We start from the raw sequence: 16,732 nt of genomic DNA, 5'->3' as shown, positions 1-16,732 counted from the left end.
ATTGTGCGGAAAAACTATGTTAATTATCTAGAAGAGAATAACATTTTTAATGACTCCCAATATGGCTTTTGACAAGGTAGATCTTGTTTGAGTCAACTCCTTGAACATTATGATACAATACTATCATACCTTGAGAGAGGTATTTATGTCGACATAATCTATTTGGACTTCAGTAAGGCATTCGACAAAGTTGATCATGCAATTTTGCTACATAAATTACCTCAGCTCGGGATCAAAGGAAAGCTATTGCAATGGATTGAATCGTTTTTGAAAGGCAGAAAACAATCTGTTGTTGTAAATGGCTTCAAATCCGAAAGTGCAACTGTCATATCAGGAGTACCTCAAGGAACAGTACTTGGGCCAATTTTGTTTCTTCTTCGATGATTTCTGATATTGATGATAATATCCGGTATTCAATCCTTGCAAGCTTTGCTGATGATACTAGAATGCTTAAAGAAATCCAAGGAATAATTGACACGTTCAAGTTGCAACATGATCTCAACATAGTATATGATTAGACTGAGAACAATAAAATGAAACTAAATAGTTGTAAATTCGAACATTTGAAATACAGTAAAGATACTGAATCAAAAAGTTTATCAACCTATTTCACTAACAACAAAACTGTAATTGAAAACAAAAACTCTGTCAAAGATCTTGGAGTGTGGATGAATAGTGACTGCTCATTCACAGATCACATCAATAAAATGATAGCAAAAGCTAAGGACATTTCTAGTTGGATTTTGAGAACACTCAACAACAGAAGCAGTGATGTTATGATAACGTTATGGAAATCCTTAGTTCTCCCTCACCTCGACTACTGTTCTCAGCTTTGGTCACCAAACAGCACCCACCAAATTGAACAGATTGAATCTGTACAAAAGAACTTCTTCAATAAAATCAAAGGCCTTAGTACTTTTGATTATTGGGAAGAATCGAAAATTTTGAAAATGTTTCCTCTACAAAGGAGGAGGGAGAGATACGGAATTATTTATATTTGGTCGATACTAGAGGGTATAGTACCAAATTTCAGCCACACTGAAGGAGACGGCACTGTAAAAGGTGGTGTCTCGTCTTCAACTACAAGCCATCATGGTCGAAAATGCCAACTACGAACAATCGAACAACGTAGCTTTCACAAATTTATTTGTGAGAGCTTAGCTGTACAGGGTCCAAAACTCTTCAACAGTATTGGCTGAATCAAATGCTCTTTTCGATCAAATTACACGTGTTGGGCTCAACGAGCTGGACAGACGAATATCATCGAATCAAACTGAAGTATACTGAAGTAAGTATAAGCTCTAAAGCTCTAAAACAGCATCTAATAACATTAAAACCAGAGTATGATTTTATAAAGTGCACTTACAAACATCAATATGTCAGATGTAACAAAATTAATAAGAGCACTGTCATCATTGACAATAAAACAAAGGATTTTCTGTCAAGAGTCTTGTAAACATTCCAACAACTTCCATCGAAATGATCTGTTACAGCTTAGTCTACCATTTTTTTTAGAGCGCGGTCCGAGGATTGAGCCGAGTATGCTCGAAGAACGCCTGCGAGCTCCTGCGGTACAGTTGAAAAACTTTAATATGTCAATCATCTTCTCAAGCGTAGAACACGCTAAGCGATCCTAGCGTTACGATAGTGTTGCAGATTGTCAGTGGTGGATAGTATTCAGTTATCATTATCTCTTTATTTTCATTCCTAGAACTTTTGCAAAAAAAAGGAAAAATAGAAAAGTTGTTTTTTACTGCCTTCTATTCACATACTGTACTGGGTTTGAAAGATCTTCTATGTGGCGTTTTTTTTGCAAACTTCAAAAAACTGATCTTTGTCCTGCTTAATTGCGGGTCTTTAGCCTAAGTGCTTGCATGCAGCATAGGGTACCGTAAGTTGGTCTAATCTCAACATCCGTCTTCTAATTTCGACACCCTTCTTTAGAGATAGGAATAATATGAAAATCGGAATCGGTGATTGAAAAAAGATTTATCCTCCCTTACAACTAAGCAAATGAAATAATTTCGACCTTTTTTTAATTTTTCAGCTCTAGAAAAGGGTGTCGAATTTAGAGGAGGGATGTCGACATTAGACCAAGTTACGGTACAAAGTCCAAACATGTTTTTTTCCGAAATTTTTGCATGAAGAGTTAGGTCTAGTTTGACAAACTGTCTAAGGGTTGAATCTTTTGATGTGAGCGTTATTTTTCAAAGAATCCTTTCTGATTGGATGAAAGCGCTTTACCTTCATAATGATTGGATACTTCTTTTCAAACAATCAAATGGCAATTTTTTGATTGGACAAAATAAAACAACTGATATTGCCGTGATTGGATAACAAAATCTTTGGTGCTTTCACGGTTTGTGTAAACCGCAGGTTACAGGTCACAGGTTACAGGTCACAGGTTACAGGTTACAGGTCAGTGATGACAGGTTGACTCTAATCAATGTCATTGCAGAGGAAAATGTTTGGAAAACACAAAGAATTGTCAAAAACATAATTCTCAAGCAATTTCATCCATATAAAACCATTTCAAACATCAAAATTTAACCATGTGCTTTTATTGATCCTTTGCAGTTTGCGCCGTGTATAACGCAGACCAGAAAATATTTGAAACCATATTATACGTATAACAGGTATATTACATATTGTAATGTTTTTAATGTTATATGATGGTTACATATAATAAAACACATCACTCTAAAACTACCTTCTCAGAGAACTCACGAGCTTCTGATTGGTGTAATTTTATATCCAGCCATATTGTTATCATCACATTCGGTATGCTAAATATTTTTGGTGTTTTTCTCTTGTAAGACATGATATTTTGTGATTCTGTCAATATTTTTGTAAAAAATTGTCATTAAGTCATTAAAATAACAATTGAATGATTAATTAGTTTCATCCTTCTAAAACCACTCTCTTAGGGACCCCACAAGCTTCTGATTGGTGCCATTTTATATCCATTCACACTATCCACATCACATTTTGCATGATAAATATTTTTCGTGCTTTTGTCTTGTTAGGTATCATATTTTATGATTTTGTCATTATTTTTGTAAGTAAGTGTCACTAAGTTGTTATTCTATTCAATTGTCATTTTATAATATCTAAATAACATGTATTACTTTTTTGTAATTTAATGCGTTATGTATTGATGTTATGTTATGTATATGTTATGATCTTATTATCTTTTTTCTGGTCTGCACTTTGTTGACCTGTAACCTGTGACCTGTAACCTGCGACCTGTAACCTGCGACCTGTAACCTGTAACCTGCGACCTGTAACCTGCTGTTTACACAAACCGGTGCTTTCACGAGCGTTTGCGATTGAACAAAATGTTTTCTAGGGGGTGAATTTTTAGTTTTTCTTCTATTTCTTCATGTTCCCCAATCCGTGGAGTCTTCATATATATATATGGTGAAGATCAGAGATCTGACCTCAAGGAGAGAAAGTGTTGAAAATACTAAATAAAATAAAGATGAAACATAAAAAGGCACTAATATTTTTATAATTATACGTTGTTTTTTTTCCATTTTTTTGAATTTTTCTAAATATATAAATCAAACCAGTCAAACATCCTGTCAAGAAATGAGAATTTTATGCGAAAAAGAACCAACAAACCAATAGATATAAAGTTTAAAAAGCCAAGCAGAAAAACACAAACACCAAAACCCACTCAAAAACCCAACCAATGCAATCTGGAGTCCCTGACTTGCGACAGGCGCAGCGACTTTAAACATGTTTTATGGACGTCCAACACTCAGCCTCCCCCAGATTGCATAACCCTGAACCGACCCGCAGTCCAAACAAACTATATATACCACAGGAAAACTCATGAAACCTGCCAACTTAATTTCCTCAATTCAAATTTGTTTTCATAACTCAACCAAGTTTATCAATCATACTTGTCATAACATGTCACGAGAACTTTCACTGATAGCGCACCTTTTTTAACTTTTTTGTTTTCATTCAAAATGACCGGACACCGATTGGAGAATTAGAGAACACCCGTCGCCTAACTGCCTATTGCCCGATGGGATTAACAATTAACGAGTGTGTAACTTTCTGCCGCGAGAGTGACATCAAACAGTCCGTCCTTTTGCCACTAATTTGGTCTTCTTCGTTCCAAACATTGGCGTGTCAAAGATTTAAAAGCCTACTCTGTGCGAAATAGAAATCATGTATTTTTTAATACACTGTTCATTAACTCAAATCAAATGACTTTGGAGGTGGCCAAATTGTTGTCCAATGTTTTGTCAGATAGTCCCAAGATAGTCTTGCGTCATCGATGACTTACGACGCATCATCTCGAAATGGAAACACATGGTATTTTTATACCAAGCTAACTTAGATTCTTTAAAATTGTCTTCCGTTTGGATCTTGGAATTTCAAAACTTGGCAACAACCATTGACACTTTTTAACCCAAGACTGTCAGGAAACAAGTCTAAAGTTCCTGGGCTCCATGGCAAGACTTTCAAAAAAGTTAGTCTGCTGACACATACCCTGAAGTCAGGTAACTTACATTAGTGGAGACTAACATGAATACTGTAGCCATCAAATGACTGACCAATCAAAGCAGCAAAATTTCAAAACAAATATGAACTACGCAGAGCTTCGCTCGCATCTCTACTCTACCATTTTTGTTTTGATTTAACTTTGTATTTTAATGCCTAGACAGGTCATTCATTTGAGGGCTATGCATGTTAGCCTCCACTGATGCAAGTTACCCGACTCCGCGGCACGGTAGATCATCTGTTGATCTTTGTTTTTTTTTATCAGGCCATTTTTTTTCTAGAGGACACCAGATAAAGATGGTCTACTGTGAAATATAGTTTAAATATGATATTCACCATGGTAAATCTTGACATCAGGTTTCAAACTATACTAAACTATAAACAGGGAAGTTAATTACAGAAGTAAACAAAGGAAAATGGTTCACTTTTTTGTACCTTCGGTAGCTGTGGTATCGAGCCCTAAAACATCATACTCTCTCTTTCTTTCGTCAATCCTTGGCATGTCTGGATCAAAGGGCAATTTTCTTGGTATTGCATGCGCCCTCTATTACAAGTAAAACGCAATATCTAACAGGTTTTTGATTTAAATTCTCAGGTGATCTTTCTATCTTTACAGTTCAAGGTCTTTTCATGATTTACCTTTCCCGTGAATTTGGTGTACACTACTACGGCGATTACAGCTTGTACGAATCTACTATTGAAATTCCCTGAGAAATTTTAGATCGCCGTAGTAGATTGCTCTATCGTTTCTCTTTACGTTCGGGGAGAACAAGATGGCGGCTTCCGTCCTACGTCACGAAGTTGCTAGTCCCAGTCAAAAGGCTTTCAGGCGTAACGCCCCTTGCGCGCCCAAGGGGACGAGATAGAATTTGGGGTATGTCGTATGTCTCGTTCACTAAAAAGGTCTAGGCTCCTGCTTGGCATCAACTAACGGATTCGTGCTTCTTATAGACTATCTGTGGTTTTGTAGAGCGATTGAGAATATGAAAAATCCATTTTCGCTAGCCTGAGGATTGTGTGGCCACAAGCATCGTTTCCAGACTACTTTTGACAGATAGAATTAGAATGGGTCACAATTTACCCTTCTCAGAAAAGCATCATCATGTTCTTATCGCCACAATTCTTAGTAGTAAGTACAAATAACTTCAATTTGCTAATTACTATTTATTCTAATGCCATCCTATTGACTTAAATTTCTTATTTTGTCCATGCTTATTATATTGTTAAATATAAACAGGTGAACTCAATTATTATTTTAAAACAATTGTTAGACGGTCAGTTTCAATGCCGGTGGGCTTTACCGACTAAAGTCTACGCAGCCGGACAACCATGTTTGCCGGTATGCTCGGTAGAAAGTGCGGAAAATAAGATATCTGTGGTATTCTCTGGCGTCAGTCAGTAACGTAAAAAGAACCTGGGATACACGGGGACGAGATTAGGCTTAGGCATCAAAGACACCGGGGATTTAGGAAATAGAACGCGAAATCAAATTGTTATAAATTATATTACGTATCGTATTGAAAAACAAATGAACTGATGAAGACAATTAACAATTTCTAAGAAATGAAATAACTATAAAATTAATTAATTAAAAAAAATTCTTGAAAAATACTTTTTCAAAATTTATAGCCATTAGAATATACCAAATATTGTTTCTTCCTGAACACAAACAAGAGGATGTCGTCATCTTGACTAAAAGGTATGTTTATTTGTCAAAAATAAGGTTTTAATTTGAGAGGGGAATTCGAATACTTTCCGATAGTATAATAGTCTAAAAATTGGTTGGTCACGATGGAATGACCCCAAATTTATCGCAATCAATAGCATAATACCATTATCAAATAGTTGCAATTGTTAAGTATCGGTGGAGTCTCCACATAACTCGAACGCGTACGGGAAACACAAATTTGTTCGATTTATGGAGTAAGGTTTATAGGGTATTGTTAGCTGAAGGAATCATAAAACTTATTCGAGTTAAGGAGACATTCGAGTTTGAGGAGTCGAATTATGGAGATTTAACTGTATTTTCTATAACCTAATACATGTTTTTTCTTGTATAAGCATAACGTTTAAAATAAGCATATGCAGGCTCAGTTTTTGGTACCCAAACAATGGCTCTATTGTTTGAGAACAATAGAATGCTAAGCATAATGCGAGCCTGACATAGGGACAGACACTTACTTATAAAAAAAAACATGTGGGAAGCTTAATACATCATCATAATTGAGGATAGGAAATACTCTCGAAACAAAACGCCAAAACATCATTTTAGCGCCATTTACTTACATACAAGTAATATTAAAAATGCATTTTGTAGGTAGTCAATCAGTCTAATACTATCCATTCTTTGATAGTGATGTCTACTACAAAGTTCTGTTTTGCCAATTCTCGATGACATTTCGTTGGTTCCTTAGAATATCAACGAGTTGTCCTCGTTTACACCATTTCCTATGGAATCTCGTAAGTAACATTCATCGTGCATGGTTCAAAGGGTTTTCGTTTGGTGTTTGCTGTGAGTGACTTAAAAACAAAATTTAATAAAATCATAAGTAAGACACAATAAGCAGCCATTCTAATTCGCGTCGGCATTCGGTAACTTTGGCTTTTGCCGACCTAAAAGTGCTATACATTTCACGGGAATTAAATTTCGCAATCTCATCTGCGAAGTTTTGGGCCTATTTGTTTCATCACTATTTTTGCTACATTTACTGTAAGTGCTCTCATTTCAATTTTGTCTGTCCAAATCTGTTGCACTTCTTGTAAATAAACATGCAAACTCCCTATCAGCAAAAATAGTAAAAACTTCAACCTTCTGCAAGCAAAGCAAAATCGCTATTTCTTCACAGTAAAAATTGCATCTAAAATCAGACTGGATGATATTTTATTAGCCTGATTGCCGATTTTGAACTAATTAAATTAAAGAAGTGAAGAGCTGAAACTGTAGCTTGCTCCACGCACAGGTCTATATCTGATTCAAAATAGCAGTTACTTTCATAATGGCGGGAGAGTGGCCACACAGTTGAGAATAAAAAATGGATCCATATATACTTTTTAAAATTCATAGTACAATCAGGGATCATCAAGGCAGACAACAAAACTTGCAATATTTGCTAGCATTTTCACACTATTAGCAGATAGCATCTACAGCATTTATAGTAAGTGAAACAAATAGGCCATTTAAGATTTCGCGGGGACTTAATTTCACGGATGGCCCTATTTGGAGATAATATGTTGACGATTTTGTGCCTTCTTCTACCAAATCATGCATATTGGTTGTTGAAATACGCGCTATAAGCACTTCTTTGATACCAGTAATTTTAAAAGTAGTTTATTTGGAAATTCATAGTTTTGTTTAAAAATAAAGGCCTTTCCAAATTTCCATTGGGACTTAATTTCGCGGATGACACCTTAATCTGCGAAATCCACGAAATTTTATCCCATTAAAGTATCGCTTTAGGATGGATTGGCTGTTTTACGTATTAAATAAAACCTTACGATTTTGGTGTCCCTCCTTTGTAAAGTACCTTTTTGGACGTCACATAACATACTAAGCAGGGTAATCAGTACTTTTTGACCGATGCTGTGACCGCCTTGTAGTAAGGCTAGAATGTACAATGTGTCCCAAAAAAAAGCGGAAATTGACTTGCTTACTTAATATTTCAATCTCAAAACCTATTCAATCATCTTAGGCATTGAATATCTATTGTTTGAACAGAGAATTGGGATCTTATTTTAATCATTCTAAACCCAGTTTAAATAAAGATTTTACTTTATATAGAAATTTGCCCGCTTTTTTTTGGGACACACAATAATTTCAAAATTACAGAATCTTTGGTGAGTTTGAAACATACACATACCTTTTTTTAATAGTGAGACTAATTGTAATGTGATGAATGGTTTGTTAAGCTAAAGAGTTGTTCAATGGTTCGTGTAGATATTCAGCCAATTTTTCCATCTGAAAATCAAGAAGAAAGAATATTCACAAAAATGTTTTTTTATAAGAACATAAGGCTTCGATGCCCAAAATATTAAGAAAAAGTTAAGAACATTTAAGGCTTTGCGGACTCTAAAACACCCCATTTTTAGGAAAATGGTGAAAATTAGAACATGTTAAGAACATTTTTAGGCTTAAGACTCAAAAAGTTAGGAACATCCGATGGCTTTAAAAAATTGGATGCTCTTATAAAAAAACGTGTATGTCACATCACAGGGGACGAGATGGAGCTTTTACAAGCTCTTATTTGATTTGGTTGGTCGTTAACCAGTAATAAAACAACTTTGCTACTTTATTACTTCAAATGACCAATTGTTAAAGTATCTTATAAAAACTCCATCTCATCTGCATCATAGATGTAATAATTGTATACTTTTTTTTTATCAGAATAGTTCTTGATGTTACTCACGACAACATGTTGTCAGATGTTACGCGTTAGTGTAAGGCATATTTAAACACTGCAATGCATGATGTAATAGAGAATAGTTTTCCCAAGAGGCAACATCTCGAGACCAACAAGAGGAAAGTAACAGATAGAAACATTTATTTTACTAGCAATATTTCCATCCACTTACATATCTTTAGCGTGCTAAATTTTCAATGTATTATGAATCCTCAAAGAACTGATTTGCTACTTTGACTGGGTATAATACGTTTGCTCACCTTAAACTTTAACATCCCCAAGCCGACGGTCGGTTGAGCATACATACATAATAAAACAGCAGAAATTTTCGTAACAGCAACTTTTCCTTCCTAGAAATAAATCCAAACAAAAATATTAATATTACACATTAGTTGATTCAGCATTGGGCTAATTCCAAAAAAAAAACCGTACATAGGAGTTGGGGGATATATTGTCCAGGGAAAATACTTTGAAAAACCATCATATCCACCGGGTAAATTTGCAATATCCAGAAGCATTTTTAATCTAAGGGGCCATTTGATACTTTTCCAGGGTTAAAAGACATGTCGGGTGAAAGATAGAAATGTCCTGGGTAGATTATGGGAAAATATCCTCTGCATCCTGGGAATGTATATAAGTGAACCAAACCTCAAAAACTTGTATCAAAAGTAGAAAAACAAACCTCACAATCCATAAACATAACTCTTAAGCCTTCATTATTAAATGCCATTTTTCCTCCTTTCTCATAAGCACCCCAGATATTGGAAGCAACAGCAGCTGTAATCTTTGAGTCCTTGTTCACATTAGAGCCAGCATACGCCAACAAAGATCCTTCATTGTTTAAAAGCCTAACAAAAAGAATATAATATATATTTTGAATATATAAACTGGTACCTTAGCCTCGATCACTAATATCAATATTATTTAAAAACTTTAAGTGTATTAATTTTGGTGGGGATTAAATCTGGCAGGTTTGGCGGTTTTTGGTAAATCAGCCAAATTGAATACCCCCAAATTTGAAAAAAAAATCTTTTTAAGATAGAAATTCTATGAAAGCATTTTGAAGTAAAAAATGTTAAAATACCAATAAGTTTTGATTTACAAGTGCCTAAAATTTCCCCATCTTGCAAACAAAATTCCGACCAAATTATACAAATTCTATCATTGCCAAATTAAATACCCGCCAAAAATCATATTTTGGCCATCTGCCAAATTAAGTACAAGCCAAAATTATGTCAACAAATTATGTTAAAACGCAACAAAAATATGTTCAGATTAACTTTTACTTTGGAGTTCTTCCATAAAAGACACTAAAATCAAATCTGATGAACTAAGAAATTATAAAACTACTTGACACCACCCAAATATTTTCAACTTTTGGCAAATTTGTCCGTGTGATAACCAAAAAGTTTTTTATCAATGCACACAAAATAACTTGAGATTCTTGAATGTTGGCCAATAAAATTTCTCATAACATAACAAGGGAAGTGTAATGTCTTGTATTAAACCAAATGACGAGTGATTTTTATAAAAGTTCTCTCCTAATTCTCGTTCTCGACAACAACGTACGTCCTTGACTTTTCAACTCAAATTCGAAACATTTAGAGCTTGACGATAATCAAGAAAATATCCAAATTGTTTTGCTGTTGAAAAAATGTTGTTCTTTAACCATTATTACAAGCATACATTTCCATCGTGGGACTCCTTTCCTCTGCTATCTTTCCCATGCCATATGTCATCGAAACAAAAAAATAGAAAAAGACTGATGTTATCAATCGATGAATCCAATGATGGAGGGTTTCTTCTCCGAAACCAATACTGTATCATCTGCATTTTGAATTATCAATCTAGAAACTTTCAAATACATCTCTGAAAAATCTGCAACTTTTCAAAACAAAACTTCTGGATCGAAAATGATCGAAAAGTTTTGTTTTTGTGTGAATATTTTCAGCGGGAAGTTATCAAATGTTTTTGTTTGAATCTAACGTTCGAATTAGAATTTCGAATAAAAACATTCCAAACTACACAGAAGCAGAAGAAGGCGGAAGTAAGTTTTGAAACAAAAAGAGGACATTTTTTTTGAGTCGACAATAAATTAGTTATCACATGACTTCTCGTGCAATACTCGATATTTTACTCGTTCCGAGATTTTACCGATATTTTTCCTCGCCTAAAGGCTCGGAAAAATATTACGGAAAAATCTCGGAACTCGTAAAATATTTCTCGTATTGCACTCGAAATCATGCGATAACTAGTACATATTTTATAATATTAAAATCAATAAATGAATTGAATCAGGTGAGAGCTTTGGATAATAATATTACAAAAGAAGTGATCAGAACACAAGAAAGTAATATGTCAAACAGCTGAAGTCAATCAAAGTAAAACAGAATGTGTGCAACAGAGTCACATTTTTTCTAAAAACAATATCTCAACTTCTAAAGTATTTTTTTCATATTTCAAGCTACAAGTTTCAGGTTTTGACTTCTACATTGAGAGATTTTGAAGTTCTTGATTCATCTTTAATAATAGTTTCCATTGTAGCAGCTGAGGAGCACTTGATAAAATCATTCAATGAGATGATGTTAAGTTAAAAATTGAGTCATAGGGATGAGTGTTAGCATAGATTAACTAAGGTTAGGTTAGGTTCTTCTTTATTAAGGACTGTCTGTCTTCATCCTTGGAATATTTATTTTGGTACTTTCTCAAAGCTTTTTTAAACCTTACTTCAGTGGTTGGAAATACCATGCTCAAAATGATAAAAAGATACAATCTATCTTGAAATATTTGGGATACATCACGTTCAGAGTTACCTCTTGCCTAAAAACTTACTTTTCAAGAGATTCTACCGGGTTTACCACTAATAAGTTACCCTCTTTGATTTGATATTGTAGGCAGTAGAAAAGAGATTTCTCAAAGATTATTTCGGAATCATTCAGAGGAAAGTTAAGCCTAACTTAAAATTTGGTGTGTTACTTTTTAATTTTACTTCATTAGTTCAAAAGTTATGTTCAAAAACCTAAAATATCAATTTTAAAAAATGGCAGAAAAAGGCGAAAAGCGAGAGTATTAAATTGATTGTGATAAATGGCCCAAAATGATTTTATGCATCACAAAATGTATTTTCATTATGTAAAAAGCACTTATTTACAAGATTATGCATCCCTGTAAATACATTCCATCATCTGTGAGTCGAGATGAGCTGCAATAGTTCAAATGAAGCATTTTTCTCAAAAATCTCCACCTTTCTCAACGATGGTGCACACACAGAAAAACTTTTGGAAACTCTTGGGAAGATGTTGAAAATTCTGTGGGGTTTGAAGCATTCGGCATCTTGTTTATGCCCAAGGGAAAAACAGAAGTAAAAAAAGACAAGAGATAAAGAAAAAATAAAGAGTGTTACAAGGAGCAAGACATTGTACTTTAATGTTTTGGTAAAAGAAAAGTCGTTTCTCTCATAAAGTGATACCTTTGTTTTTAGCCTTTTTTGACATTTTTTAAAATTGACATTTTAGGTTTTTGAACATAATAATATTTGAACCAATGAAGAAAAATTAATAAGTAATACACCAAATTTTAAGTTAGGCTTTCCTCTGAATAATTCCGAAACAAATTCTTCTGCTACTGCCTGCAATATCAAATCACACCCAGTATATAATGCTACGAAAAAAGGTTGCCTTAGTTTTCTTTAATTGAAGAAAAATTTAAGGTTACAGATAGGTCAATTTGATTATTTTTAAATCATTTTTTAAATTATTTTTAATCATTAATTGTTTAGCATCCTTTCTTTGATGAAATTGGACTGGAGTGGTTAAAGTGCAATTCAATGGCTTTCTAAATATGTAATTACTTTTTCGACATATTTTTCTAATTTGGAATTATGACGCAATTTCAAAAGACAAACTTTGAACTTTGACGAGTTACTCTTCAAATCTACTGAATATTTTTCAATGAAACCTTTTGTATTCGAAAGCCCTTGTTCTCCCCTACAAAACCATGCTCCGCTTTATCATTTACACGCCCTATTCAAAAGATATTTACTTTTCATGTTATGCGATGTTAAAAAACAGGTTTTTCACGTTTAAAGCGATTTTCTCCACAACAAAACCTCGAATTAACAATCGGAGGCAGGGTTTTGCTATTCAATCTTTTCTGAATAGAATGACATAGGTTTCTGAAATATCGACCAACCAGATCTTGTAGAGTAACCTTTCAAAGTTGGTATGTACACTGGATTTTTGAAGAAATTGTGATTCTGAGTTATTTCAAAATTTAAAATATTTTCATCTTTACCGAAAAATTCCCCCTCTTTTATTGAAAAGTAAAAAGACCATTATCAGGGCTGCAAATAAGCGTCGGTCATCGGTCAATGTCCGACTGATAAAGCTATTTGACCGACTGAAAATCTTTTGTGTCGGTCGTGATGTCCGAATGAAAAAAGGAATAAACCATTAACTTGAGAGTTGAAAATAAATCTCTTACACCCTTGTCTCTTACTTAGCCTATTCGATTGACTAAAAATATTTATTTGCAGCCCTGCATTATTCCATTGTAAGACTTTATAATAGGGATATCGAAATAATCGTCGCTTCCCTTTACAGTTTTCTTTTACAATTCGAATAAAAGGCTCAATCAATAGGGATTATACATCGATAATGTTTTTAGCATTTTTTGCAATTTTGATACATTTTTAGGTTTAGGGAGATGCATCATTCGATGGTCTGTAAAATGTTGAATCTTTTACAGCAGAAAAAAATTTTTTGATGTAAAAAAAAGATTTTCTTCAAAGGAGCCCTATCTGTAACCTTAATCCAATCGAACAAAAGTGAAGGATTTTGTTAATGAATCAAATTGTTTGAAGAGTCTTGCATGATATCTTTTTGCAAAATCCATGTTGAGTATCTGTAAGAAATTGACTTCAAAGCCTGGAGGGCTAGACTTGAGACTCTTGGATGGGAGATGAAGTAACTTTAAAAATGCAGTCCTCAAAAAACAAATGAACTGCTAGATATACAATCCATCGTAATGATTGCGGTGCATTCTAGGCACATTCTTGATGGGAAATAATTGGCTTTTAAAAACACTCTTTCTTGCCTGAGAAAGGTTAGAGATTCTACTCTAGCACTTTGGGCTTTAAGCTCAATGCTGTAAGGAAACGCATATTTGGACTTTGTACCCTATGCTGCACGCAAGCACTTAAGCTAAAGTCCCGCAAAAGCAGGGCAAAAATCAGTTTTTTGAAGTTTGCAAAAAGACACGACATAGTTTAAGATCTTTCACGTATTTATTTAGTACAGTATGTGAAAAGAGCAGTAAAAATACAACTTTTCTATTTTTCCTTTTTTTTTCCAAAGTTCTAGGAATCAAAATAAAAGTATAATGATAACCACCAGACCAATAGCCGGGTGGTGGTGTCTTTTTTTCCTTTAAAAGTCTGAAAAGTCAAGTTGGTATTGATGGGGGTGGGTCCCCCTTTTTTAGAAAAAAAGAGTTATCCTCGGTTGGCATTGATACCAAAATAGGGGTGGGTACCCCTTTTTTTAAATAATATGATTCAGAAAGTTGGTATCCATATCAAAATGACAGCAAAACTTTCCTAATTATTGCCCTTATAGCTAGAAAATACCCCGAAAAAATTAAACAGTCTGTATTTCTTTATCATCTTGGTCGTTTTTGTATAAAGGTAAAACTCTAACACCAAAACAAACTTGATCAAGTAGGATGTAGTATAAGTATCAAACAAACCAGAGTAAATAAATCTTATTTTTCTTTTTTCTTTTTTGTGAAAATTCGAATTTCGAATGTGCAAAGTACATTTGAAAGACATTCGAATTTTCGAAAAAAATATTCGAAATTTTAAAACATTCAAAAGTTTCATTGGGTTTGTTTTTATCATATTGTCAGTTTTCAGTCATTTTCTATTTTAGTATAATGACATTTTTTGTGTTGTGTTGAAGAAAGAGTATTTCAAAAATGAGTTTTTTTGAAGTTTCTCTTAGTACCCTGTTTGTGTGGGAGGGGATGGGTCCCCTTTAAACAGCTTTTAAACTCAAATTTGTCAGATTGGTATTGGTACCGTGAGATTGGGTAACTTGCATCAGTGGAGGCTAACATGCATAGCCCTCAAATGAAAGACCTGGCTGGTCATTAAAATACAAAGTTAAATTAAAAATAAAATGGTAGAGTAAATATGCGAGCAGGGCTGCGTAGTTGTATTTTAATGACCTGCCAGGTCATTCATTTGAGGGCTATGCATGTTAGCCTCCACTGTCAAATTCAAAAAATCATGTTGGTATCGATACCAAATTAAGGGGGTGGGTCCCCCCTTTTTCTGAAAATTATGATTTTCAAGTTGGTATCGATACCAATTTTGGGGTGGTGGTGTTAACTTAGCTCAAAAGGTCAAAAGTCGGGTTTTTGGGCTATGGGTTGGTATTATAAATGTTGACCCCCCCTCTGTCGTAAAGCTATAATCGCTTTGCGTACTCTTTGCTTGAGAAAATGATTGACGGATTAAAGTTTTTCACCCGTACGGGAGCTAGCAGGCGTTCTGCAAACGTTCTCGGCTCAATCCTCGGACTGCGCTAAAAATGGTAGACTTAGCTGTGATAGATCATTTTGATGGAAGTTGTTGGAATATGTTTACAAGGCTCTTGACAGAAAACTGTCAATGATGACAGTGCCGTTATTAATTTTGTTAGATCTGACATATTGATGTTTGTAAGTGCAATTTAAAGTTTTGATTCCCATTGAAGCAAGACTCATATTCTGGTTTTCATGTTATTAGATGCTGTTGTAGAGCTTTAGAGCTAGCCTGCCAGTCAGGCACATTCTGGCAAATGAACGGGGTGAGCATTTGCATGGGGTATTCGTCACCCAGTGTAAATGATATGAGATAGGACGTCTCAGGCTAAAAGCGTGAAAATGAATAAAAATGAACTTCAAACTGAAAATGGGAAAAAAGGAAGAAAACTGGGAACTTTATTTTTTCGTTAAAAGTTTCTTCAATCTTCGAATAAAAAATTGACCCATGGAAAAAAAATTTCATCTATGCAGTTCTTTGAAATGAAGCAAAATATTTCCAACCCGGTTCAATTGCGTGGGGTATTCAGTGCTATTACATCACTTTTGTTTTTGACCCCTTGCATTTGCCACCAATCAAGTGAAAAATACCCCGTTCATTTGCCAGGATGTGCCTGACTGCCTGCCTGTGTCCCAAAGCAAAAACATGCCCCAAATATGTGCAAGCCAAGTTCAGGTCATGTTTGGGACTTTTTTAAGTTCAAAATTTCCAAGTGACCTGAAAAAGTTCAGGCCATACATCCGAGTGTCAAGCCAACACGCACCTCCAAAAAACAAAATTCAGCAAAACTTTTTTTTGAATAGCTTTTGCTCTTTGGCTTTGTGGTGGTGAACATTTAAAAGCTGAAATACTCACATTGTACTGATGACACCATCTGAGTTTGCTTGTCCCAAAACTTCTGACAAAACCTTTGGTTTAAGCATCGCTAATGAATGATTGAAGCAAATGAGAAATAAATTCAAGAAAAAAATTGAGAAAAATTCAGGATTCACTGCTCGGCTATCCTTTTGGATGTTTTGATCGGAATCACGGGATATTGCTAAATCAAATCCTTTTGAGCACCTCCTAAAAAAAAATAATCCCACGATCGCCCGCCCGCCCGCCATTTAGACGCCCTCATTCTTTACCAGTGGGGGGCGGGGGGCGGGGGGCAAAAGAAAAACGAAAAAGACTACAGGGAATGTACAGAATGAAGTAATAGTTGTCATCCCCCCTTGGGGGTGGGGGGTACTTA

The 16,732-nt window shown here is 34.6% G+C and overlaps 2 protein-coding genes across 2 annotated transcripts in view; both read right to left on the bottom strand.

Annotated features, from left to right (window-relative positions):
* Positions 1-5,172, bottom strand: part of LOC136804581 (capping protein inhibiting regulator of actin dynamics-like) — a 45,824-nt gene extending 40,652 nt beyond the window's left edge. The window contains exon 1 of the mRNA XM_067061179.1: positions 4,954-5,172. Coding sequence (XP_066917280.1) covers positions 4,954-5,020 — 67 coding nt within the window. The 5' untranslated portion in view covers positions 5,021-5,172. The remainder of the gene's footprint in view (positions 1-4,953) is intronic.
* An 833-nt stretch (positions 5,173-6,005) lies between these two features.
* On the bottom strand, positions 6,006-16,528 carry LOC136804580 (ragulator complex protein LAMTOR2-A-like). Its single transcript, XM_067061178.1, has 5 exons — positions 16,354-16,528; positions 9,598-9,763; positions 9,176-9,265; positions 8,376-8,473; positions 6,006-7,038 (listed from the first exon to the last, which is right to left on the bottom strand). The coding sequence occupies exons 1-4, from the start codon at positions 16,419-16,421 to the stop codon at positions 8,420-8,422; spliced, it is 378 nt and encodes a 125-aa protein (XP_066917279.1). The 5' UTR covers positions 16,422-16,528; the 3' UTR covers positions 6,006-7,038; positions 8,376-8,419.
* Positions 16,529-16,732: the final 204 nt, after the last annotated feature.

Source organism: Clytia hemisphaerica, unplaced genomic scaffold, assembly GCF_902728285.1.
Source record: "Clytia hemisphaerica strain Z4C2 unplaced genomic scaffold, Clytia hemisphaerica genome assembly, whole genome shotgun sequence".
NCBI lineage: Eukaryota > Metazoa > Cnidaria > Hydrozoa > Leptothecata > Clytiidae > Clytia > Clytia hemisphaerica.
This window is presented reverse-complemented; position numbering and strand designations above follow the sequence as displayed.